This window comes from Pyricularia grisea (assembly GCF_004355905.1).
Source record: "Pyricularia grisea strain NI907 chromosome Unknown Pyricularia_grisea_NI907_Scaffold_2, whole genome shotgun sequence".
Taxonomy (NCBI): Eukaryota; Fungi; Ascomycota; class Sordariomycetes; order Magnaporthales; family Pyriculariaceae; genus Pyricularia; species Pyricularia grisea.
In genome coordinates, this window is record NW_022156717.1 from 6,174,337 (window position 1) to 6,198,287 (window position 23,951).

The following is a 23,951-nucleotide window of genomic DNA, read 5'->3' on the forward strand; positions in this document are numbered from 1 at the left end:
AGTGGTGGAGCACCAAGCGCCTCGACGAGGTTGCCTTGATCCGGAAGAGCACCCGGCCTCCCAGCAACCCTGCCTGATTCAACTTGGAGGACAATCTTGCGCTTGCCTATGGCGTTGCACCTAGGCCCAGTTAGCAATCCATTTGCTGTGTCATTTGATTAGAGTTCAAGCAACAATCCACCCAAAGACGCACCATGCTGCCATTGGAAATGTGTAAGTAGTTCCAAGCTCTTCCATACTTCATGTGCAATTCTGTTAACAGGCTCACAAAAAGAACCATCAGTGCTGGAAGTTATGAGTCACATTTTTTCTTTTCATTATCAATTCTGTCTCTTAAAGGTAACTTGGCTTCACGCATTCTACCGCGTGTCTGAGTTCAATTGCTGTATTTGAAGTTATACTCCTCTTGGTTCCCACAAACAAGATCTCGAGAGCAGCTAAAATGCCGCGAACGCCTTGTAACCCTTCTTAAATCATCTTGTGTAAACTAATTCAATTTTTGTCTTTTCGGGTCTACAAGACGCCCACTCACTTTGAGCCCTTTAGGCCAGGGATCACCCTTAGAGTACTCCCTATATTTGCAACCAGAGTCGGAAATGGCGTAATAAAGTTTGCCCTGGAACTTGGGCAGAGGAATTGGTTCTCCCGGTTCCGCAAGGTACTTCAGCAACTTTCCTCTCTCCGCCCCCGGGTAGTATATAGTAACCTGGCACTGATAGAAGAAGAGGGCATCAATCTGCTCTTTTGATAGTACCCATTTGCCAATTTGCTCTGCCGATGGTACCAATTTGCCAACTTGCTCTGCGGACGGTAGCAAATCCCACAAGGCGATGACGCCTGGGGCGAAAAGGGCGATGAAGGCTGCGGCGAAAAGGGCGTTGAGCTTCATTTGTATTGATTCGATTGAAAATGAAAGGGTTGACAGAATAAATCAAAACATTTATCTTTTTGTACGTTGTTTAATTGCGACTTGTTTGTGGATTAAGAGAGAACGCATGAGCATGGATGGATAAGGAGAATAATTTAATAAAATTTCTCGAGATATGCTCTACAATCGACGGGAAGAGGGAAAGAGAAAAAAGGATTTTAAATGGCCACAGGACTGTCCTGCACAAGTAAAGCCCTGTCAAGCTGCAGACCCAATTAGGGTGAATGGGAATCACCTGGGGTAAAAATATCATAGGGCATTACCGTTTTAAAAATAGGGTTAAAGCGGAATGGGCACACCTTGACTCAGGATCCAAATCATTCATAGCTGCACGAGTATTGGGCGTGCAAGGGAAGTAAGTATAAATGGAATTTCTTTTTTAGTTTACGAGATAATGAAAAGAAATCTTGAACTCGGCGAAAACCTTATACCTTTCGAGGCATCGCTAGAAACGATTCTTGAATAGATGGGGGAGACAAATGACGAGTTGCTAACACAAGGGTAAAGCAATGGTGAAATGTGTCCGAAGTGCTATTTATTCTAGTAAATTAATAATCGAATTGGATTGAATTACAAAGTAGGCTCTAGAGTCTGTATGAGATCGGATGGCCCCTTTATAGGTGAATAGGGCTAATTCGATCACCTTTTATTCGATCAACTTTTGCAGTGCAAAAACGCAAACCAATACTGATCAAAATTTCAAGGAAGCTATTCATACTTTTGTTTAGCGACAAAAGGTACTGTCTCAAGTCTCATCCCTGTCAGCCAAGGACGACCATGCTCCTTCCAGTCGCAATTTTCATCCAGAATATACTGGTAGTCAGCATATCCCTTCCCTTCCCCAGGGAAACTTTGTACAATCCCAACTTTTTTTGCTGTTGGCAGTGGGTATCCGCTAGTCCTGCCTTGGTAGAAGACTGTCACGGTGCACCATTCCCAAGCAACGACCTCGCTTGCCAAAGATAAAAATGCGATGATGACCGGGGCGGAAAGCGTTGGCATCTGCATGACCTTCCTGTTTTCGAGTACCAGCTTTTTTGGTTTGATACAATGAATGAAAAGTTGAATAAGGATTATTGGTTGCGAATTTGATACCGGGTACTGGGTTACTGAATAGTAGAGCTCGGAAAGTTAAAAGGTAACGACAGAGTTGAACAAAATGAGAAGGAGTTGGAGAAATGAATTCTGAAAGCTTGTTGTGAGTTGTAAATCTCAGTTAGAAAATTGAAAAGAACATAGGGGAATGGCCTTGAAATAAGTAAAATGCTCTCGTTGGTATTCGCAACTTTGCCAAATCAAATCAGCCGAGTGACAGTGAGGTGTTTTCGTTAAATACTAGGATTGGCAATAAACTTTAAGAACAAGGTTCCAGCCGAGTGTCTTTAAGGTATATGGTAGGTAGATAGGGAGAATGATGCATAAGGCGAATCGACGCTAGTTCAAGATCAAAGTGCCAAGTTCAACAAGAGAGTCTGTGAATTGATATAGCTTCGGTCAGCCTCCCTATGCTATCAAACAAAGTATGCATGACAAAAAGAAGAAAGAAAGAACTTTATTATTCTGCAGTTTATGTCGCATATACTGATCGGGGAAGCTTTTCGAAAACGAACTCTGACTTTAGCTCTTTACGATTTCCGGTCAGGCGAAAGTGAAGGAAAACGGGGTGAAGGTTTGGTCCAATTCGTCAAAGTGGCTTCTTTCAAATGTAAGCATCTAAGCAAAGTTATTATTCTACAGAGAACATTCAAGTGCAGAGCTATACAGGCCAGGGCCGAGTACCCGTGCCAGATTCAATTCCAACCCCTTTTCAGGCAAAACTAGGTGGTATCATGGCTAGATTGATGACGCCACTCAGCTTTAGGATGTAATCGAGCTTCCGGCCCTCGGCTAACAGGTCATCCTGTGCCCACGCTGCCTCGAGCAGCAGCCGCACGTGCCCGACGGACCTGGACGACTTGAGCTTCTCGCTGCGCGCCATCAGGTCCAGCACGGCGGTCCGTTGCTCATCGGTCCGCGCCTCACAGCCGATGATAAAGAGCGGGAACTGCCGATCGCACACAGACTTGCTCACCAGGTGGCTGAACGCCGTCGACACGTCGTCCTCGATGCACGTGGCCGCCATGCCCTCAGTCCCGCGGTGGAGGTAGATGATTAGCGAGAGCGGGTAGAGCGGCCAGCAGCCGATGAAAGGGGAGGACATTGGCGGGATCTCCGTGCCTGTGGCCGGACACTTGGGATCCACCAGCTCCTGCCGTATGACCTCGTCGATACGCCGGACACGGCGCTTGTATGCCTGCCGCTCGATTGTGCTCATGGTGCGCTGGTAGGCGGGCCACTTGTCGACAATGTCGAGGATTTCGGTCTGCCACTCGATCGGCTTGACGGCCCACGGCGCCGCCTCTCGGAGCAGCTGCTCCTGCTCGGGCAGGCTCTGCGAGAAGGAGAAAAACAGCGGCAGAGGCACCTTTGCATCGCCGTCGCGGCGCCAGTGGCGGAGAGTGAAGCGGGACAGCGAGTCGTGGTAGAGCATCCAGCCCACGAGCGGCAGCCAGTCGGGGTCGCGGGCGGCGACGGCCTTCTCCACCAGCCCGGAAGTGAGCACCCGCTTGATGCCCGAGATGTAGACTAGCCACTGCTCCGAGGTGCACGAGGCAGTGTTGACTTCGTACGAGCAGAGCAGCATCCCCGCCGCAACGTGCTGCAGGACCTGAGCCGGGGTGTTGGGTCCAATTTTAGCCGCCGCGGCCAGGGCCCCGATCGCAGACACCTTGAGCTCCATGGCGCGCTCGTTGGGGCCGTGGCGCTGCAGGGATGAGAGGGCCAGTAAGGCCCGGAGGACGGCTTGAGATGATGGAGAGTCGTCGGCGAAGCCGATCCGTGTCAGGATCCCGCCCAGGCCATGTTCGGGCCCCGAGAGGAAGGTGGAGAGGGTATGGGATGCGACCTCGTGGACTTTGCGGAGATGGGAAGGAATTTTTTTAGTGCAAGTCAAAGTTTATGAAATCAGGTATTACCGTGTTAGGTACGTACAGTACGATAGAAGATGCCAATCTTGCATCTGTGATGGCCTTTTTGCAGGCGAGGGCACGACAGGCCAGTTCTCACGACGGTACAGCAACAATCTCGCGCCGGCCTTTGACCTCGAAGCAGCTAGTAACCGGTAGTGTAGTTCAACATCGTGGTTTCCAGCGCGTACCAGATCCAACCGGCCAGGTCGAAGCTTCATCAGAGCGGCCCTATCTGATCGCGGGCGGATGTCGGCCACGATTGCGCGACGGCAGTCACCGGTTACGGTTGGCCAAGACAGCCTTAGACTGTACCCTTGACATTCCCGCTTAGATCGCATGCATTGGCTGCACGTAGGGACTCCCCGGTCGCAAGCGATCCGGCGATCTGAAATTGGTCCGAGGGGGGCGTTTGTTAGTCCCGATAGTCCGCGTCCATTTTCCCGGGTTGGTTCAGGTCTCAAGCGACCTACCTCTACAGGTCCCGCATGCTCGATTTATTTTGACTTGACCCATAGTTTTCCTGAAACCAGTAGATGCGAGATCAATAATACAATATGCCTTTTAGTCGCGGAAAGTTGAATGTTTGATTTTATGCTTGTGGGTTGAGAGTGGCGAGATTTGTAATGATGCCTGCAGGCTACATACAGCAAACAAAAGGAGAGAAACATTCCTTTCGCATGTAGTTGCCTTTGTCCAAGATTGTTCGGCAGCCAGCTGACTAATTTCACGGTTTTGTAAGACGACCGGGGATGGAATAGATTCAAAGGAATTTTGGCAACTATCCGCGCGCATGGGGGAGTGATGTTTGGTTCTTGATTGGATAGGGTTCATCGACCTTGATGGATCTGTCAGCACTGCATGCCTTGTTTACCTACCGTTAAGTTACCCCTCGAAATCCCAATGTCTAGTTTTGGTCTAGCTGGCTTGGCCAAATTTTGGCTTGCCCACACCCACCACGCTCTTCCTGGAAATCTCTCGTAAGCATAGAAGCGCATAGGTGTGCGCTGACGACATTGAAGCGGGCAAATAGCAAATCAGAGTTGCAGACGATATATACACTACCCTGGAATCTAAGTGTTAGTGTCAGCATATATTTTAGCGAAAGGGAGAAAAGTATTAAAGGAGGTCAAGTCCCTATGAGTTACATCACAAGTTACCAGGACAGCAAGCATCTCAGATCATCCTGCATCAACCGCATTCGCATATACTATTCATACATTGAACACACTTACACGCACACACACCCACTCAAACCACCAAATGCCTTCCTACGTCATCACAGGAGCCTCTAGGGGCATTGGTGTAAGTTTTCTTGTTGATTCACCTTTGACAAACCACCTCGCTCGACTTATCCTTGAGCTGACCTCTATTCACAGTGGGCACTCCTGGAAAACGCCTCTAGGTCGCAGGAGAACAAGGTTGTCGGCCTCGTCCGAGACAAGGCCACGGTTGACAAGCGCGTAGCCGACGAGCTCAAGGACCGCAGCAACATCACCATAATTCAGGCCGATCTGGTGGACTATGCTGCACTTGAGCGTGCTGCCAAGCAGACGGCAGAGCTGACTGGTGGAAGCCTTGACTATCTCATTGCCAATGGCGCCATGATGGGCTTTACTGATGTGTACGACGTTGAGAATTAGTAAGTTTGTTCTTGTCCTCTTTCAAAAAAAAAAAAAAAAGAAAGTAACAAAAGAGAGCGTTATTTTTCGTCTCGAGACTTTAAGTTGGCAAATAAACCCCTTTGGTGACTGCACATGAAAAGGCTAACATACACCCAGCGTCAAATACAATGGCGTCGAAGGCGCAGTAAAATACCTCCGCGACTCACTCGAGACCAACGTCGTTGGCAACTTCAACCTCTACTCCCTCTTCACTCCTTTGATCCTCAAGGGCGAGAAGAAGAAGGTGCTGTCGGTTTCGTCTGGACACGCCGACCTGTCTCTCGTAACTGAATACGGACTCGATGCAAGTGTCGCGTACGCGGCCAGCAAGGCCGCCCACAACATGATCACGGGCAAGTTCCACGCCCGCTACGCCAAGGACGGCGTTCTGTTTATAAGCGTGTGCCCCGGCACCGTGGACACCCTTGACTATTCGGGCTGTATGTCTTCTTTTTTCTCTTTTCTTTTCTATACATCTTTTTGTTCACAGATCCGAGGTTACAGAAGGGAACTGCTTTGCAATAATCCGTTCATTTTGCTAACACATTAATGTTTTTCTTCTCCGCCTTCTCAGTGAACGAAGGACAGCAAGCCGCAATGGGCAACATGCAGGCCATCTTCAAAAAGTACCAGCCCGAATGGAGTGGCCCCAAGTCTGCCTCGGACTCGGCCGCTCAGCTGCTGAAGATACTTGACGAATCCACCATCGAGGCCAAGGGTGGAAAGTACTTTTCGCACACTGGCACTGACAAGTGGCTGTGAGCAATATCTTTTGAATTTAGAAGGAATGCACTTCAACAGGGTTTGCAGCAATTGGGGAGCCTTTTGCTACATTTGTTTATTTGCCTGCATCTTTGAATGTTGTTGGATAGGAAAACAACAAATAACAATAGCAAACCACAATATAGATTTCTATTTCACTTGAGGATGGTTCCCCACTGTATCTATTATGGCCTCTGATGCGAGATGCTTCGGTCTCTATATTGGGCTTGCATGCTTGCCCTGCTAAAAACATACTACACTGGTAAGTAGCACATCGAAAGCGCCAGATGCTTATTGGCAAAACCTGACCTTTGGAACAGATATTCGCTAGACAGAAGTAAGACGTCGCTGTGAGACTGACTCTCACAGAAGTGTAGTCGGCCTTTTGAGGTCAAGAGGCCGGTAGGCGCTCAATACCACAGACCTGCTGAGCTGAAAAGAACTAACCGTTGGCCAGCTGACCACAGAATAAACGATGAACACCAATGGCCCCTACCAGCGCCAGCGACGACCTACACTCCATTGATTAATATAATCTCCAAGACGGCAAAGACTTTGAAACTTGCTGAGGAAAGGCAACCTAGTTTTTTATGAGACGTCATATGTAGCATCATAATCTTGATGTTGAGTGATTAAGCCGAACAACTGCAAAGGAATGTTCCAATTCTATAACCGGCAGCAAACCTCTTAGTGCCCTTTGGGATGGGCTTCCAATATATCTCGTTTTCAAATGGCACATGGTCGTAAAAGTGTGGTCGAATCGGGGAGGATTTATCTGTAAGCCTTCAGAATGGAACTTCCCTTATCAGATGTATCCTGCAGACAACGGCCTATGACGACAATAAAAAGCTTTCTAATCAGGTTATTTGCACCAATGACGGGGACAATCCTATAAGAATGAAGTAGTTGTATTACCCGGCAGCTTTCCCATAGTCCAGGGTGAGTCTCTCCTCACACAGCAATGAACACACTCAAGGCTCACTGGGGTGGCTTGAATTTTTGACCAGTATTTCTTTATTTCTTTTGAGCTATTGTTTAAGTTGCAGAGTAGTACTAACTCGTGTTTCATGGAGCCAAGTCCTGAGCCACCCATCAGCAAGTTTTTAATTTCCCAATGGACTCAATTCAACACTTGACACTACAAACTAAGTTGTCATAACAATCTCTCTCTAAACATCTCTTGACTTTTTATACGTTCTTAGACTTCCCTGATTTTTAATGCCAAAACTGTCTTAAAAACCATCAGGCTTCAAGTTTCAACCGGATTTCAACCAAAATGTCCTCATCATGCATTTTCAGTCTTTGATTTCCCTTTTTCGGCTCTTCACCTAGTCGCATCCCTCGCCTTGGTCAGTTGTGATGCTTCTCCCGGATATAAAGGGGAGGAAGTACAATCAGAGTAAGCCAGCCCCAAAGGCAAATTTTGACTTTGCGAGCAGAAGAATCACTCAAACACCTAAGATTGGAGGAACGCATAGAGCCGCTGATTAGCATGCGTAGAGCTGGATAAAAGAATTGTTGTTGTTTGACAATAAATGCTGGAGTTATGGTGCCGAATTTAGCTGGCATACAGATTGCACTATCACCTATACCGTAATCTGGTTTCTAATGATGGCAAAACAAGAAAGGGACCAAGGGGTGCATCATAACTGAGAAACTGCGCTGCTCGAGCAAGGATCCCGTCATCTTCTTTCCAGTCAATTCTAGTATCGATAATCTAGTCATGAGAACGCCTTTCTGGGTCATGTCCCATGCCAAGACTATTATCGCTGACAATATTGGCAGCGACTTCCCCGGAGTACCCGTTGAGACTATCTGTTTACAGTTTTCGAACTTCAAGAGCTTGAAAGCCTGTCGGCTGCGAACCGGGTACACCGGTGTAAGTGGGTTTCCTTGCTAGTCAGTGGCGTCTTTGAGATGAATTCGCGACAGGTGGAAAGCTTAGGACAAAGGATCGGGCCGTAGCTCATATAGTAGGCTGAGTGGAGATCTTGAAAGCCCTAGCTCAAGCCTTTTAAACAGTCAAAAACGTGTTCCCAAGGAAAACCTGACTTTGTTTGCGCAGGAGCTTTATCAATATCTATCTATTTCATCGCTCGCTTTACGCTGAAAACGGGACATGCGGACTGCCAGTGACTTGATCCCATGATTCTCATCATACTCATAGACTACCTATTACACGATGCGGATGATGTACTTGTCTCCATCCCTGCCACGGTTAGGCACTTCATCACCTAGAGTACCAAGATTAATCACGTGTCTTGAAGCGCCAAATTCCTCTCCATCCTTCTCCAAAAAGTCCTGGTATGTGTGCACCATGCCCAGTCGTCGATAGACTCCTTGCTGATTGGGCACTGCTTCCAGCAGAATCCAGCTGCAGTTCCGCTCAGCTCGACGTGCTGGCTTCGAGTCAGCTGCTTCCCAGGATACCCCGGAAGCGGCGTCGTTATAAGTGAGAAACTGGTAACCGAGGAAGACATAAAATCGCCGGGTCTTTTCTTCTTCCACGTCGACTTTCAGCATACGATCTGGGAGGAAGAAGTATACATCGGTACTTCTGCCCGTGGAAGACTGAATCGGCTCCCCCGTGCGGTCCAGCAACTTGATGGTATCCCAGCCCTTGTATGCTCCAGCAGAAAGTCTGACCTCCACAACGGTGCCGCTTAAGTCGATATGGCCCCCGGTTAGGCCGCCTGTCGTGTCTTCTGTAGCATAGATTAACTGTAGATCAAGAACCTTGAACATTACAGGGAGTCGCAGCTTCACCTCCGGTTCGATTGTGAGGTTGCAGGGAAGAGATGCAGACGCCCAAAAAAACGAGGGGGCGATGTAGTCCGCACTTGTGGTTAGCTCCCCAATATCATGCTCCTTTGACCACATCAGCTCAGTTTCCAGGCTTTTCTTCCACATTCCGCCGACATATGTATCGTTTATGTAGGCAGAGTAGGCTTTCGCAAGGCCTGATAGGGCAATGAGGCGATCGATCTGCTTGGTGAGTCGAGTCTTGCAATACATCTCGACTATTTCTCCCCAGAGACGATAAGGATCCCTTTTGCTTTCGTCTTCCATCTCGAGCAATACTCCATCACCAGGGTTGCGAAAGAGCGCCTTCAAGTCTGATGTCGAAGTTTTTGGCCAGGTCCTGACTGGACACCCGCTCTCAACTGCAGAGGTTTGCATGCATTCCCAGTAGATTTGCTCCTGGCCGAATCCGAGCAGTCTTGGAGAGAGAAGTCTCTCTTGGAAGCACCACCCGCGCTGAGTGAGGGGGCTTCGAAGGATCTCGTCTTTTGGCACTGTATAGAACGTGGCCAACTTTTGCTGGTTAACGTTGCGTACCCCCTGTTCGGCACCCCCCCTGTTCGGCACCCAAAAATAACAACACTTTTATTTTTATCCTCCAACTTCTATTATAAATATCTCGATGAATCTTTCACTTTTGGATTTACTTTTTTCTAATCTTGATTCTCCATTTTCCAATGAAGCAATATACTGAAAAACAGCTTATATCTGCAATTAACGACGTCAATAATGGCAATCCAATTGCAAAAACCTCCCGAAAATGGGGAATACCTAGGTCTACACTTCAAAGTCGACTTAAAGGTTCTCAAGCTTATAAAAAAGCACAAAGCCCTTTTCAAAGGCTTTCTACGGAACAGGAAAAGCATTTGGCTGATTGGGTACTTACCCAAACAGCTTTAGGGCTTCCGCCAACGCATCAAGAATTACGCTTTTTTGCCGAACGAATTCTTCAAGCCGCCGGAGAGACAAAAGGCCTTGGAAAACGTTGGATAACTCGTTTTTTGGCTCGTTATCCAATCCTTAAGACCCAAAGGCCCCGTCGAATAGATAACGCCCGGGTTAATGGCGCTACTACGGAGGTAATTAAATCTTGGTGGCTTTATATTACGAACCCGGTTATTAACGCTATTAAACCGGAAAACCGTTGGAATATGGACGAAACCGGTATAATGGAAGGTAAAGGATCTAACGGCCTGGTATTAGGGCTTAACGGGATCCGGCCGTTGCAACGGAAAGAGCCCGGAACGCGGGGTTGGACGACTATAATCGAATGTATATCGGCTACGGGCGTTGCCCTCCCTCCCCTTGTTATATTTAAGGGAAAAAACGTACAACAACAATGGTTTCCGACGGATTTAAGCCTTTTCGATAATTGGAAATTTCACGCAACCGAAAACGGGTGGACAAATAACGAAACGGCTATCGAATGGTTAAAAAAAGTGTTTATTCCGTATACCCAACCTTTAACCCCTGAAAAGCGGTTATTAGTTTTGGATGGCCATGGATCACATATAACGGACGAATTTATGCTTCTTTGCTTGCAAAACAATATTCAACTCCTATATTTACCCCCTCATTCGTCACACGTTCTCCAACCATTGGATCTATCGGTTTTTGGGCCGTTAAAAGAAGCTTATCGACGTCAACTTGGATTTGTTAGCCAATTTTGCTGTTCAACAATTATTGGAAAACGAAATTTCCTACTTTGTTATCGAAAAGCCAGATTAAAAGCATTTATAGCAAAAACCATTCAATCTGGTTGGCGTACAACGGGGTTATGGCCGGTAAACTTGGTTAAACCACTTTTAAGCCCTTTTTTGTTAGAAAATAGCAATGCCAACGTTATAAAAGATAAAAACAACGGTTTGCAAAGGGATAAAACACCGGAAAGCCCAGCCCAAAAAATTAACGACCCGTCTTTACTTATTTGGAAAACCCCTAAAACGACCCGAGATGTCCGATTTCAACTGCAAAAACTTTCCCAATCCAACAAAACCAACGCTACTTCACGTCTTTTATTTGCAAAAGTCCAAAAAAGCTTCGAAGCTAAAGATACCCTTTTGGCTAGCGCCCAGCAAAAAATCAGCTTATTGGAAGCACAACTGGAGGCAATACGGCCGGTTAAAAGGAGGAGGGTGGTTCCGGATCCAAACGAGCTTTTGGTTAACAAACAGAACATTATTGGATTGCAGGAAAAGGATATAGAAAATTTGGAACCTTTAGCTGATGAAGAAGAGGTTAATGAACCGGAGAAGCGTGAAAACGATTGTATTTTTGTCCGTTGATAATTTTATATTTAAATCAGCTTATAAAAGTAGGCATTTCGTTGTTAGATTTTCAGGGTGCCGAACAGGGGGGGTGCCGAACAGGGGGTACGCAACGTTATACGAGAAGTCCTGATCTCTAAAGACCTCGTCATCCGACCATGGCTCGTAGACGCTAGTGATGTCAACCGAAATGGGATTATCTGCAGGACTGACTAAAACAGGGTCACGATTGCGGAAGAGACCATGCGCGGGGTTGTGTGACGCTGCGGCCGCGATCGTGAGGTGGCTGTGAGCGTAGACCTTGTCCATCTTTGCTGCCTCCGAAAGCCAATCCTCGTGGCTATCCTGGAGGATACACAATGCGTCTATCCAAATGTACCGGATGGAGAAGTGTTGGCACACTTGGATTGCTTCTTGGAATGTTTTGGGCAACAGAGTTCCTTCGATGCCTTGACGAAAAGAGGCAATGTTATTGCTGGTCAGTCGCATGGATTCCTGACCACCCCAGATATAGCTGAGAGATGCATATGGCCCTAAAGAGTCTTTGCATTCGTCGGCAGGAACTATCAATCGGATGTTTCCACCTCCGCCACCGTAAGGGTCCAGATCCAGGATACGAGTAGGCGCCCAACTACCAGTATTTCCCTTGCCACATGCTTTGTGGTTGCTCATACAATCTTGCATCCAGACTTTTGCCTTTTGGAGACTAGATTCACTCGAAGTGCTGTCTCCAAAGACTTTGTATTTGTTTGTCTTGTCTAGTGGGCAAAGAGTAGATGTTGCAACATGAGCAAGGTTTTAGCGAGAACCTCCCGTAAAGCTTTGAATTAACTACTCCGAAATCCAGATGCCGACTCACCAGTAACAGGATCCAGGAAGAAAATATCATAAGAGGAAGACATGCTTGTGGCTGCTTCCGTTGGTCGGTAGTTCAACTTTACCTGGAACCTCAACGGTTCATCGTCATCCTCGTCCGCCTTCCACAGGAAGATGTTGGTGGCATAATTGAGCAACTCGCGCTCGGCAGATTCTGGATCCTGGGGGTCGACCTTGGTGCATATAGGAATCTGGTCCAACCCCGTGTTGATCCAGCTTTCGACCAATTTGCAGAAAGATGTGTTGGCCACCAGCTCACGCCAAAGATAGTGGCAAATTACGCAGCCCAGAGCGGATGAATTTTTGAAAGATTGAAATGTTTTGTGATGAGCGATGGATATTTGCGAGCCAAGCTCCAAAAAGCCGTCCACCCGATCGCGAAATGCCGCGATGCAAACCTCGCAGTACATCTCGGGGTTGATTAGAGGGCAATCAAAGTCGTGGATATTGTGGGGTTTGTCAGGAATGACGTGTAGTTATGAACTCAAGAAGTGTAGCTGCGGTCCCCTGATTGTTTCGCAGATATGCTATTGTAAAGGTTTTACTGCTCAGCACAAGTTCAAGAGAGAAAGCTGCACCCCTCGTTTTGGGTGGAAGAGGCACAAAATGTCGTCTTGGCATAAGAACAAGACAGAAATGGGTAAATTATGTCACGTGAGACCCGTGAAGGTGACCAAAATCCAAATCCATTGTTAAATCGTCATACCTAGCACAGAGACCCGAGGGAAGACGAATAAAGTGTTAAAAAATGTCTCCAATTGGCAACTTAAAGTCTCATCAGAATTTCTAGGCCAAATGTCTATTTCGAAGTGGGCATAAAATCATTCTTTGCTCAGATATCTAACCCATCCATCCAAGTTACTCTCTCATCTCGTGAGTGGCAACTGCAACTACTGGGTGAAAGAGAATATGTGGTCAAGGAAAAAGCGTTAACTGCATCAATTTCTATTTTCGTGAACCATTTCACAGTCACCGTAAAGTGAGGGGAAATCTATACGCTTTCCTCAAAGGTCGATCACCAACTAACCGCCTTTGCACCTTCTGGGTCAGCGTTTTTTACCCCACTTTTAACATTTCCCATCACTGACAAACAAACTTGGATTTTGAGACAAACTGTAGCGACTGCAACTCACTGCTCATCATTCAACCTCCCCAGGCCCAAGTGTACGCAGGTCTGTGATGGTTGTTCATTGACATATCTCCCTACCATTACTCCAATTTATCAAGGCCACACAAGGCCTTAGTCAAGCCACCTTTGATCTGTCCTTTTCCCACCTATCCTATCCCGCTGTCAGATATCTGCCTTGCGGGACTGAATTCTTCTCTCTAAGCTTTCCTTGTTCACCTTTCACCAACGGTTCACTCGTTTGTCACTGTCTACCTCATTTCACACAAGCTGCCGGGACAACCATGGCGGAATCCACCGATCCAAGCATGCTCGGGCTGCCTAATACATCTACCGAAGCCGACGCCATAGAAGAGTCAGTCCGTCAACTTCTACCTACTGCAACTGAAGCTATCGACCATGTCGACCCCACTGCGACCCAAAACAGCGAGCCTGATGAAAGTGACCAACAGCCGCCCTCAGTAATCCCTTCAACCTCAACTGCCCACGTCAAACAGGTAGTGGTGCATCGACCAGCAGACGTTGATCGCCTGGATTACTTTGCCTTTAGTCACAATGCCGATGCCTATTGCCATGGCGTGGAGGCCAAATGGACAAAAGGCACTATTCTCACCGTTGCGACCAAAGCAAACGCTGCATCAGGCAGCGATAGTGTGCAAAAGACTCCCAGTCTCGAGCCAACACCTGAGGAGCTTCACCAGACCCCTGATCACCATGGCGTCTATGGCTTTCTTTGGGTCGGCATGACCCCGAGCGATGAGACCATCGAGTCCCTGGCCGAATCACCTGTTGAGGATGCCACGGCAGACGCCAACGATGACCAGAGCAAGGATCCCAAGAAGAAAAAGCCCAAGCTGCAGGGAAAGAAGCATAGGCGGGATCTAACGGTGGCCAGTTCGACTGATGAAGAGATACGCATTCTCCCGAAAGATGAGAGTGCCTTGCGAGTTGTAGTCAACCTCAAAGGCAAGAACCTGTCCCTGCTGAAACTCAGCAACAGAGACAACACTTCAGGAACCTGCATTTCAGAGAGTGTCAAGGCGGACAACGTTTTCTTTTTCCGTGCTTTTCGCAAAGATGATATCAAAGGTGTGGGTGAGCGCCGCACCTTCTTCAAGGAAACATTCAACAAACTGAGGGATGCCATGGAGAAAGATGGCAACGATGGTGTAGCGAAAGCTCTTAAGGCTATGGCACGCGTTGCGGCTCCTTCAGGAGCCCCTAAGAAAATCACTGCCACGTCCGGCGGTCAAAAACAACTGGCGAAAGCAAATGATAGCAAGAGCACTACCAAAAATCCTCGTGCCCCCAAGTCTGACAAGGCGGACCCGCCACAAGCAACTGCCGCCAAGTCCGGCAAAGCAACTCAGGGTACTAAGAGAAAACAACCAGACATTGACAGTTCTACAACGCAATTGCAAGCAAACAATGCAGCTTCCGCCAAATCAAAGAAGCAAAAAAAGTTGACGACTTCCAATCCGGCATCGTCAACGGCTACAAAGGGCAAGGACACAGCCAAAACTAAAGCTCGACCTCCAACCGAGTCAGAAGACAACGCTAGCACCGCCGTTCTTGATCATGAAATGGACCAGCAATTAGGGAGACAAGCCACAGTGACTCATAACAATAATGAAGTAGTCGAGCAACTCGGCATTGTCCACAACGGCTATCCCCTCTCTGCTCTTCCAGGCACACCGGACTCACCGGACTCCCTGCTTGGACCCGAAAATAGCCATACTGCAGTTGCCAGTCGTACGGCCAACGATCACACTCATTATCTCTCGTCAACCTCAACCCTTCGTCCCACTGCCCCATATGTTACAGCCGCAATGATCAGCCCAACGCCCATGCGCCCTGCCAGCTTGCCAGGCCGGTCTGCGATCAAGCCCCATTCGAACCCTGTTCGAGCACCTGCCAGCCGAAGAGTCGCCTTCAGCCCATCAGTCGGAGACCTGTCAGTACCGCGGATTGAGCATAATACCAATGTCATGGCGACTACACACAATGCATGGGACACGTGTTTGCAGCCTGTCCCGACTTTATCTGAAGCACGAAACAAACATCAAATAGATCAAATGAATGATGAGGCTCAGCTCAGGTTGCTGGAACAAAACGAGTTAGACCAAAACAAGATTCATCGGGGCATTGAGGCTCGGAAGGCTCAGCAACAGCATTCTTGGCAGCAACATTCCCGTCCTTCACAAACGCGCCGTCAGTTGTCTAACCACCTCGGTCAGCCATTGAGCCAATTTTTTCAGCAGCCTGCTTTGAAGCAGCAGCCTCGTCCTCGACAGCAGAACTATCCGCAGGCAAACCCATTCTACGTGGAGCCGACCCAGCCGATGCTACAACTACCGCATCAGTTGGGTCAATCCAACTCCAGGTACATGCAGAACATCCAGTCTTCCGGCGTACAGCTCCCCAAGGAATACAATACGGCAGGGGAACTCTTTACCCCTCTGGGCCGCGAAGTCATTTCACTGGTATCCAAGATGGACTGCCACAGCGAAAGCAATGTCAATGTCATCAAATATACCACCACAATGCTTGGTCAACTTTCCAGCACTTCGAACTCGCCCAACATGATTTTCCAATTGCGTCTCAGCCCGCCAGCTCCTGGCTTGGATATCAAAACCGCTATTGACCCATTGCTCTCGGAATTTTCTGTAAGTCATCGACTAACTCCCCAGTCCCATGATTATGTGCATATATACTAACTTCGACGCTCCCATTCAAATCAGAGTCTCTTCCCTGAGTTGGCGCATGATCTCAATAGGGAAACCTTCACCATTCTCCTGCACGCCCTCCGCGTCTCTGACAAGACAGTCGAGTATAACATGATTCACCAGTTCATATATGGCTTCACCCGCGAGCTGGCCAAGCAGCGTGCTGGCAAGGGCGATCAGCATGCCCTCAGTGCTGAGAATCTATCTCTAATTGTTCAAGGCGCCATCAACGTCGCCCGTGATCTTTTGTACCATCGCAATAGCGTCCACAAGCGTGGATTCCGAGAGGAACAGCAACGGCAAGCGGTGCAGACCATGACAGTTGACGAAATGGCTGACGACAACAGCCCTGGATTGCCCCTTGGTCATGGAGAATACGACGACACTGAAGGTGAAGAGGGTGACTATGAGGGTATGGACAACTCCGCATCCTACGCGCACACCAGTTTTGCGCCGATAGACGATGGAGAGGAGTTTGTTGACGATGACTAGAGCCACAACCCAACCCACCACCATTTCGATGAGCAGGATGAGAGCAACCTGGGCACAGCGCTTTGGAGGCTCTCTTCCTCGCGCGCTCTTGATCAATTTTCATACGAATATTTTTTCCCATGCCCTTGAGAGTCGGCATCGGGGCTCTGCTAGCTTCGGGTACATGCAGGTCGCAGGACTTGGGTGACTAATTTATCTGGACAACGGTCACGTCGTAATTTGTTTGTTCATCTCTTCTCTGCCAAGCGATGTCTTTCTCCCTATCTCATATCTCTTCTAGTCTCGGTTTTGACAATACTTTCAATTAGTATGCAAGTTGAGGCGGAGTCTTTGGTAGAAAGGGTTTGGTCAAATCATGGGTGCTTAGTTTCTTTGCGTTGCTTTCGCGTGTCTACTGGGATGCCTAGGAGGTGGGTGCCATACCTTGTGCGTCTGGCTTGCGCTTTTTGCATCCAGGGCCTGCCACCACCAAGCTAGGATGCTTCTTGAAAAAAAGAAAAGAAAAAGAAAAAAATAGGCTGGGTTTTCAGACACAAGAGGTTAGTCATTGACCACAGCTGGGAATCAATCATTGCAGACATATCAAACTGAGATGAAGGGAGGAAGGGTAGATAGAAAAGGAACAAGACTGGCATTTAAATTTGATGGTATTCGGCCCTTCAATCTGCTCTTCCCTGAGAGGGGCTACTGTGTTGCTGCGGTCCTAAGATTATCAAAGCTTTCAGTTACGCCGCAAAAGCTGTACATCTAAATATATGTTTGAGCCTACAAAGGGGCCCCGGGCCCCTTTCCCTAAAATTCTTAGAATCTACCTCGCAAGCAACAAAAGAAGAAAGAAGCCTCAAAAGTCTCAAAACCTCATTCCCTTTGATGTTCTGGTCTCTGCTGCCACAAATGATGCTGAAGAGAACCCTGTGGCTGGCTTGAAGCGGAAGAACCTGGAGGTGTCTGTACATGAAAGGAGCCCTCCATGTTCGCAGGTGGATACCAGACCGGGACAGTATACGGCTGGAAACTCCGAGGTGATGATTGAGGCCTGTAGACCTGAGCCTGGGGTACCGCAAGCCGCGTCTCTTGTTGTGGATGTTGCTGCAAAGTATTATGGTCTGGTCGGGTCTGTCGACGCTCAACAAGGCCTTCAACGTGGTTCCACGAAAGAACTTCAGGAATTGACCTAGGAGCACTGGCGGGTGGATAGTCTGGTGGTTGGCCATGGCTGACAAGGGGAGTCAAAGTTGGAATGGGATCATCGTGCTGCAGTAACTGTCTATCGTGGAAGACACCCGGCTGGCCTGTGATGAATGGCTTTTCTTCAGGATCGCGAGGGCTGACCCCGTATTTGACCCTCTTATGGGGGCTCAATCTATCGTGGGCAGCAGCAGATTTGATCCGAGTATCTTCGGCCTTTCTCTGATTCAATTGGGTGTAGAACTTTCTTTTGAGCACCTCACGAGCGACCAAAGGATTAGATGCATTGGGCTTCGGTTCCAGTGTGTTGCGATCAGAATCTCCGTTGGGGTAACCTTCAGACTTTTGCAAGGCACAGACCTTTAATTTTATCGACTTGGACAGCTCAGCTTGGGAATCCTCAACATTCTGAGAAGCTTCCCAATGCTTATTTTCCCACTTCGCCTGCAGGTCCTTGAGCGTGCTCAACTCCTGATCAAGCTCTGCAACTTTTCCGTCGCCTGTATGAGTAGTTTGCCGCATCTCTTTAGCATTTTCAAGGCGGTTCCCTAAATCATGCGGCCCTCCCGATCTTTCGAACCAATCTTGGGCCTTCCCAAGCCGACGCAGGATGCGATCCTCTTTGCAATTTAAGGCAGAGGCAGCCAGTAGTTTGTTGTGGGCCGCTTTTTCGGCTTTGCGAAGCTGTCTCTCCTTCCTGGAAAAGTCTCCTATGTCCTGGAGCCAGAGGGCGACCAGTTGCTTCGCCATACTGTACAGATCGGCTCTCTTTCTTCCTCCTGTCTGGTCGCCGTCTAACTGGGACTGGCCTACGGATATGGCTGCCTTGTCACGCATTGAGACAAGGAGTCTTTTGGCAATTTTGCGATAGGTTATTCCAGTCTTTCTCCTCTCCAGAAGCTCTTTTATAGAGATCGACTTCCTTGCCTGCTCCAAGTCCGAGTCCCAAGTTTTGCTGACGACGAACTCTCCTGTAGGATCCCCTCGCATCTGCGTCCCCTCCGCACCCTCGGTTAGAGACTTCACTGTAGTTTGCTCTTCTATGGGCTTCGTTTTCTTGGGTCCACGAGGACCTCTGCGGAGTTTGGTATTAGGGAGGCCTTGGATTGGGTGGAGTTTGAAACTCAGTTCGTCGTGTGTAATCTTGATGTGCTGCTGTAATACCAAGGCAAGTGCGACAAATGGGACCTGCAAGTGGATGATCACCTCTGGATTGTCGATATCGTCGACGTCGGGCAGGCTGAGCTGCGTGGGCAATCCCAAGACGTCGACCGGATAAGTGGCAGCATAAAGGGTAGGTGATGCCCACTGGCAGAGTTTTCGAACGGCCAAGGGCATTGATTGTTTTGTCAGATAGTCGTGGAGCTCTTGGACCTGATAGAACTCTGGAGGAGCTGTTCTCAAACCCTCTTTGGGTGTGATAGGATGATAAGCGTCGCGGGGTTCGTCGGCGTGGCCATCGAGACAGACGAGAAAGCCACATTCGAGGAGGATTGCTTCGTGGGCCTGGAGCCATTGTGCTAGGTTTTGTCAGCATTATGTTTTCTCAAATGGCCAACTGGTTAAACTCTTACCGACTGTAACAGTTGGCACTATTTACTGGGGAGAATCTCACCTTTGGACAAGCGTGCCGCTTTCACCGCGTCCATATTCCAAGGAGCTCGCATGGCTGCTGCGAACTTGCCTCGAAACTGGGATTGGTACGTAGATGTCTCGTTTAAGTTTCCTTCGCTTGGTTTATCAGGAAGCAAACTTCCATTATTGTCTCTGACCTTTCCAGTGTCGGCTTTGTCAAGGCCTCCGGTCTCTTGATGCTGTGCCTGGACAGGACCTAACACATTTCCTTCAAGCACTGCCAAGTTCGTATTTGTTCCCTGTTTCGTTAGGTTGAAGGCGTTTGTTAGCTCCTACATACATCAAAGACTATGGGCGATATCCAAAGAACAAAAGACTGACAATCTTTGGTGCCTGTTGGTCTGCGGCCTCTCCGCCAGTAGGCACCGCCATTTTCCCCTCAGAGCTTAGCTGCTGCGGGATTTCCAGTGGCACTGGCTTCTCTGGCAACTGTGAAGCTGTAATAATCTTGATATCAGGGAATAGTCTGCGCGCAGTTGAGGTCCAGGTTTCCGCGAATTTGGGTCGGCATTCATGTTAGGTTCTGAAGTGAGCTGGTCATCGTTTTCTCTGTTGTTTCTCTGTAGAAGTGGTACCAAAAGGACGCACACAGTCATATCAAGTGGGATGCAGCTGCCAGCTGTTTGACAAGTGCCTTCTATTCTCGGACACGAGCGGCTGCCTCGCCAGTGCATTCAGGCCGAGTAATGATGTAATTGATCCCATATTGATCCAAGCGCCCTTGACAAAGCATGGAAGTCTTTGAACGTCGGCCAACAAGATAAAAAGGCATTTCCGCCAATAGAAAGGCCACCGTCACGTGAACCCCTGATCAAGACCTCCAACTCTAAACCAGGCAATCCTTCAATTTTGAGGAGCATAAAAGCGGGGACATATATGCCATCTCTTTTAAAAAATGCTTTTAGAGTATTGCAGAACCATGCATCTCTGCCAAACACTACGTCATATACCCAGCCAAAGCTTCCGCTTCCACCATGAGCCTCAGCTCCCTTCAATCGACTAATCATCCTTCGGCTGCGGGAACCGATCTAGAACAAGCTCATCCCCACGAATCTCAAAGCTCGCCTTGGCCGCCGTTGGCACATCTACCAGCACCTCATACTTGCCCGGATATAGCACCAGGTCACCATTCTCCGCCGTCCTTGCGAGGTCTCCCAGCGTCAACCCGAGCGTCACTTTTTTAGTCTGCCCCGGCGCAATGTCGTGCAGCTTGCTGTACGCAACCAGCGTCTTGAGTGGGTACGGCTTCGGCCCGTATTCTCCCCGCACAAACGCCAGCGCGGCGTACGACGACGTGGTCGACTTGCCCGTGTTGGTAACGGAGACGTCGAGCGAAGATGGGAACGCGCACTTGTCCATGTGCTTCTCGTTCTTGCAGCTGGATGTGAGGTCTGATGTGGAGATGGCGGCCGAGGATGTCACGTCGACAGAGGTGGTGAAGTTTGTATAGTGAAGCCCGAACCCAAACGGGTGGACCGCCTCGTCGTACCATCTGTATGTCCGCCCCGGATTGCCCGTCGTGGCCCCGTTGGCCCCGTTGGCTCCCTTGGTCTCCTTGGATGGCCGGACTTCCATGTCGGTCATGGGCACCTGGCTTGCATACTTGGCGGGGTACTGCGTGACGGGAAGCCGGCCTGAGGGAGCGGTCTTGCCGGTGATGATGTCGAACGCCGCAGTGCCGCCGTCTTGGCCTGGGTATCCCGCCCAGATTATGGCGGAGATATTCTTATTGGCGAGCAGCGCCGTGTCGTCAAGCATTGTTCCCAGCTGTACCACAACTGTTGGCTTGCCGAGAGCTGAAATATCGGAAAGCAGCTTAGCTTGAGCACTAGGCCAGGCGAGTGAGTATCTGTCTCTGTCCTCAGCCTCAACGGAGAGGTCAATCCCGCCGAAGTACAAAACGACATCCGCCTGTCTGGCCGCATTCAAGGCGGGCCTTGTCCAGCTGTCGCGACTCCCAGTGCTCTGGTTGACTGGCCCACCTGCCATGACAACTTTGAGATTAAGCGCGTTGGCAGCAGCGAGCGGCGTGTTTTTGAACGGGGCAATTCCACTGTACGTCCCAAGCATCTGCGCTCCATTGTTCACCCAGTTGCCGATCAGAGCCACGGTCTTACCTTTCTTCTGCAGCTCCTCCAGTTTGATCGGCAAAAGACCATTATTCTTGGTCAGCACCATTCCCTCGACAGCAGACCTGAGCGCCAACTTCCTCGCCTCAGGGGTGTTAACGTCCGCCCAGGTGATGTTACGGTATGGAGCGTCCGGGCCATCAAAGTAACCCGCGCGAACTAGGCCCTCGTACAGACGCTTGAGGGCCCGATCGACGACCTCTTCGTCAAGTAGCCCCCTATCAAAGGCCCCCTTGACAGCAGTCTTGTCGTAGTTTGAAACCTCGCACACAGTATCAGTCCCGGCAGTATAGGCGGAGCCGGCAGCCTCTTCGCGGGTGGCTGACCAGTGATGCTGGTTCCACATGTCTACGTTTCTTTGTCAACATATTTGAGCATCGGACGAAAGTCTGCAGCGCGACTTGGGATTAGAAAAAAACTCACGCAAAACGGCGTTGCAATCGCTAGTGATCCAGTTGCTGTGCTCGTTCCACCCCCAGTGCTCCCTCAGAATGTCATTCATCAAATACTTGCTCGCGCACACCGGCGTCCCATTCCAGGAGAGGTTCTTGCCCTTGATTGACATGGCGTTGTACGCACACATGAAGGACCCTACGTTGCTGTCCCGGGCGCACTGCTTAAACGCCGGCAGGTAGTATTCTGACAGGTCCTGCAGCGTTACGGGGGCATCAAAGTTATAGCGCGTCACGCCGTTCCACCTCTCGAGGTCGTTGGCTGCGTAGTGCTTGCAGTTTGCAATCATCTTCCTGGTCGTCGGGTCAGTGCCCTCGAGGCCCCGAAGCAGTGCCTTGACGTACTTTGAGATGCGGAGTGCGTCTTCGCCGGGAGTCTCCATACCGCGGCCCCACCGCGGGTCCTTGTACGGGTTGATGTTGGGCGTCCACCAGTCCAACCCAGCCAGGCCGGCGTTGCTGAACGCCCGGGCCTCAGTGCTGATCTGCGTCGCCACCGCCTCGACCAGCTCGTCGTCGAACGCGGCTGAGAGGACGATGGGGTTGGAAAAGGAGGTGGCAGAGGAGAAGGCTCCGCCGGATGATCTGTTGAAGGTCACACCGGGCGAGTTGGCGACGCCGTGAAGGGCCTCGGACCACCACTCATACGCCGGAAGCCCTATCCTTGGTGCGCCGGGAGAGTCGCTGCAGGTGGAAAATGTCAGCATCGGTATAGCCGGGGGCAGCTTCTGCTTTACCAAAGACTAGGAACCGAAAGCAGAGCAGACATACTTGACCATATTCTCTAGCTTCTCATCAAGCTCCATAACATCAACGAGCCCCGCAGCCCTCTCCGCCGGGGTGGCTGTCTGGTCGCAGACGATGTTGGTAGACAGAGGACCATTTCTGCAGTCCGGGTACGTGATTGCTCCCTGAACCTCGTGGGCGACATATGGCAAAAGCCCAAGGAGCGCCCCCAAAAAGTACTTGATAGCCATGGCGACGATTGCATACTTTGCAAATCGCCTCAGGGCCTGCCCAGAACTGCGCCGATGTTCCGATTTAAATCGTCGTCCCGGTGCATCAGATGCATGTGCTCCCGCTCCCTTCGAGTCGCCGCCATGGTCCTTGTACTCCCCCAGCAGCCTCTCATCTTCTTTCATCTTAAGTGTCTTTATTCAGGCAGAACGGCCAAGATAACGCTCTTTTTTAGTAGTATGTATGTCTGTGTATGTGTGTGTGCCTTGTTATTTTGCCGAAACATCAGTCGACCTGATTTTGACTTCCGGGTTAATTGAGTCGCCCGGGACTTATTCTCGCTTAAGTTGAGAAAAGAAAAATACGCAGAAAAGTATAGTGAGAAGCGGAGAAGAATAAAAAAAAAAAGCAAAAGTCGGCATATTTTTTGGCACTGCCAAGGGATTGTACACTGGTGAGGAGTAATCTAGTCGAACGGAACGTTGCACGTCTTTCATAGGCTACGGTTTGATAGCGAACTTTGCAAAAACCCCTGTCTCGCGCGGGGAAACCGTTTAGGCCCAACTAGACGTCCGGTGAACTCTACCCCTCGAGATTGTCTCCCACCGTCGATCTTGCTTTCTTGGAGGGTCGGAAAGATTGTGAATGTCGCTGCAGCTCAATACCTGCGCATTTTTTTTTTGGCAGAAATGATATATTCGTAGTTGACCGGGTTGATATAGATGTTTTATGCAACTGACACCGGCAATTATTTTGAGCTTCGGTACCTATGATATCAACTGCCTATGAATAATAGAAGGTACACACTGGTAGGAAAATCATATAGTCAAAAAAGTCGCTCAAAGGTATCAAGAATACTGTCGGTCAGCAGACTAGGAGTGAATTCTCGCAATTCTCGCTCGAAATGGGATGGAAAATTACCCAGACTCTTTCCCTCAGCAC

At 49.3% G+C, this 23,951-nt stretch overlaps 8 protein-coding genes across 8 annotated transcripts; 2 read left to right on the forward strand and 6 right to left on the reverse strand.

Moving 5' to 3' along the window:
- Window positions 1-437: 437 nt before the first annotated feature.
- Window positions 438-889, reverse strand: PgNI_04408 (uncharacterized protein; the record flags this gene model as incomplete). The annotated part of the gene is made up of 2 exons (XM_031124455.1): window positions 438-464; window positions 533-889. The coding sequence occupies 2 exons, from the start codon at window positions 887-889 to the stop codon at window positions 438-440; spliced, it is 384 nt and encodes a 127-aa protein (XP_030984413.1).
- Window positions 890-1,636: 747 nt separating this feature from the next.
- Window positions 1,637-1,936, reverse strand: PgNI_04409 (uncharacterized protein; the record flags this gene model as incomplete). The annotated part of the gene is made up of 1 exon (XM_031124456.1): window positions 1,637-1,936. The coding sequence occupies one exon, from the start codon at window positions 1,934-1,936 to the stop codon at window positions 1,637-1,639; it is 300 nt and encodes a 99-aa protein (XP_030984412.1).
- Window positions 1,937-2,551: 615 nt separating this feature from the next.
- On the reverse strand, window positions 2,552-4,573 carry PgNI_04410 (uncharacterized protein). The gene is made up of 3 exons (XM_031124457.1): window positions 4,407-4,573; window positions 3,959-4,321; window positions 2,552-3,880 (listed from the first exon to the last, which is right to left on the reverse strand). Exons 1-3 carry the CDS (start codon window positions 4,447-4,449, stop codon window positions 2,736-2,738), a joined length of 1,551 nt encoding a protein of 516 aa, XP_030985617.1. The 5' UTR covers window positions 4,450-4,573; the 3' UTR covers window positions 2,552-2,735.
- Window positions 4,574-5,112: 539 nt separating this feature from the next.
- Window positions 5,113-6,541, forward strand: PgNI_04411 (uncharacterized protein). Its single transcript, XM_031124458.1, has 4 exons — window positions 5,113-5,238; window positions 5,313-5,575; window positions 5,715-6,037; window positions 6,172-6,541. The coding sequence occupies exons 1-4, from the start codon at window positions 5,197-5,199 to the stop codon at window positions 6,357-6,359; spliced, it is 816 nt and encodes a 271-aa protein (XP_030985618.1). The 5' UTR covers window positions 5,113-5,196; the 3' UTR covers window positions 6,360-6,541.
- A 1,993-nt stretch (window positions 6,542-8,534) lies between these two features.
- On the reverse strand, window positions 8,535-12,714 carry PgNI_04412 (uncharacterized protein; the record flags this gene model as incomplete). The annotated part of the gene is made up of 3 exons (XM_031124459.1): window positions 8,535-9,617; window positions 11,600-12,186; window positions 12,288-12,714. The coding sequence occupies 3 exons, from the start codon at window positions 12,712-12,714 to the stop codon at window positions 8,535-8,537; spliced, it is 2,097 nt and encodes a 698-aa protein (XP_030985619.1).
- A 1,000-nt stretch (window positions 12,715-13,714) lies between these two features.
- PgNI_04413 (uncharacterized protein) lies at window positions 13,715-16,648 on the forward strand (the record flags this gene model as incomplete). The annotated part of the gene is made up of 3 exons (XM_031124460.1): window positions 13,715-15,247; window positions 15,458-16,096; window positions 16,172-16,648. 3 exons carry the CDS (start codon window positions 13,715-13,717, stop codon window positions 16,646-16,648), a joined length of 2,649 nt encoding a protein of 882 aa, XP_030985620.1.
- An 858-nt stretch (window positions 16,649-17,506) lies between these two features.
- Window positions 17,507-19,843, reverse strand: PgNI_04414 (uncharacterized protein; the record flags this gene model as incomplete). The annotated part of the gene is made up of 3 exons (XM_031124461.1): window positions 17,507-19,356; window positions 19,452-19,710; window positions 19,793-19,843. The coding sequence occupies 3 exons, from the start codon at window positions 19,841-19,843 to the stop codon at window positions 17,507-17,509; spliced, it is 2,160 nt and encodes a 719-aa protein (XP_030985621.1).
- A 258-nt stretch (window positions 19,844-20,101) lies between these two features.
- On the reverse strand, window positions 20,102-23,411 carry PgNI_04415 (uncharacterized protein). The gene is made up of 3 exons (XM_031124462.1): window positions 22,824-23,411; window positions 22,024-22,736; window positions 20,102-21,948 (listed from the first exon to the last, which is right to left on the reverse strand). The coding sequence occupies exons 1-3, from the start codon at window positions 23,192-23,194 to the stop codon at window positions 20,471-20,473; spliced, it is 2,562 nt and encodes an 853-aa protein (XP_030985622.1). The 5' UTR covers window positions 23,195-23,411; the 3' UTR covers window positions 20,102-20,470.
- Window positions 23,412-23,951: the final 540 nt, after the last annotated feature.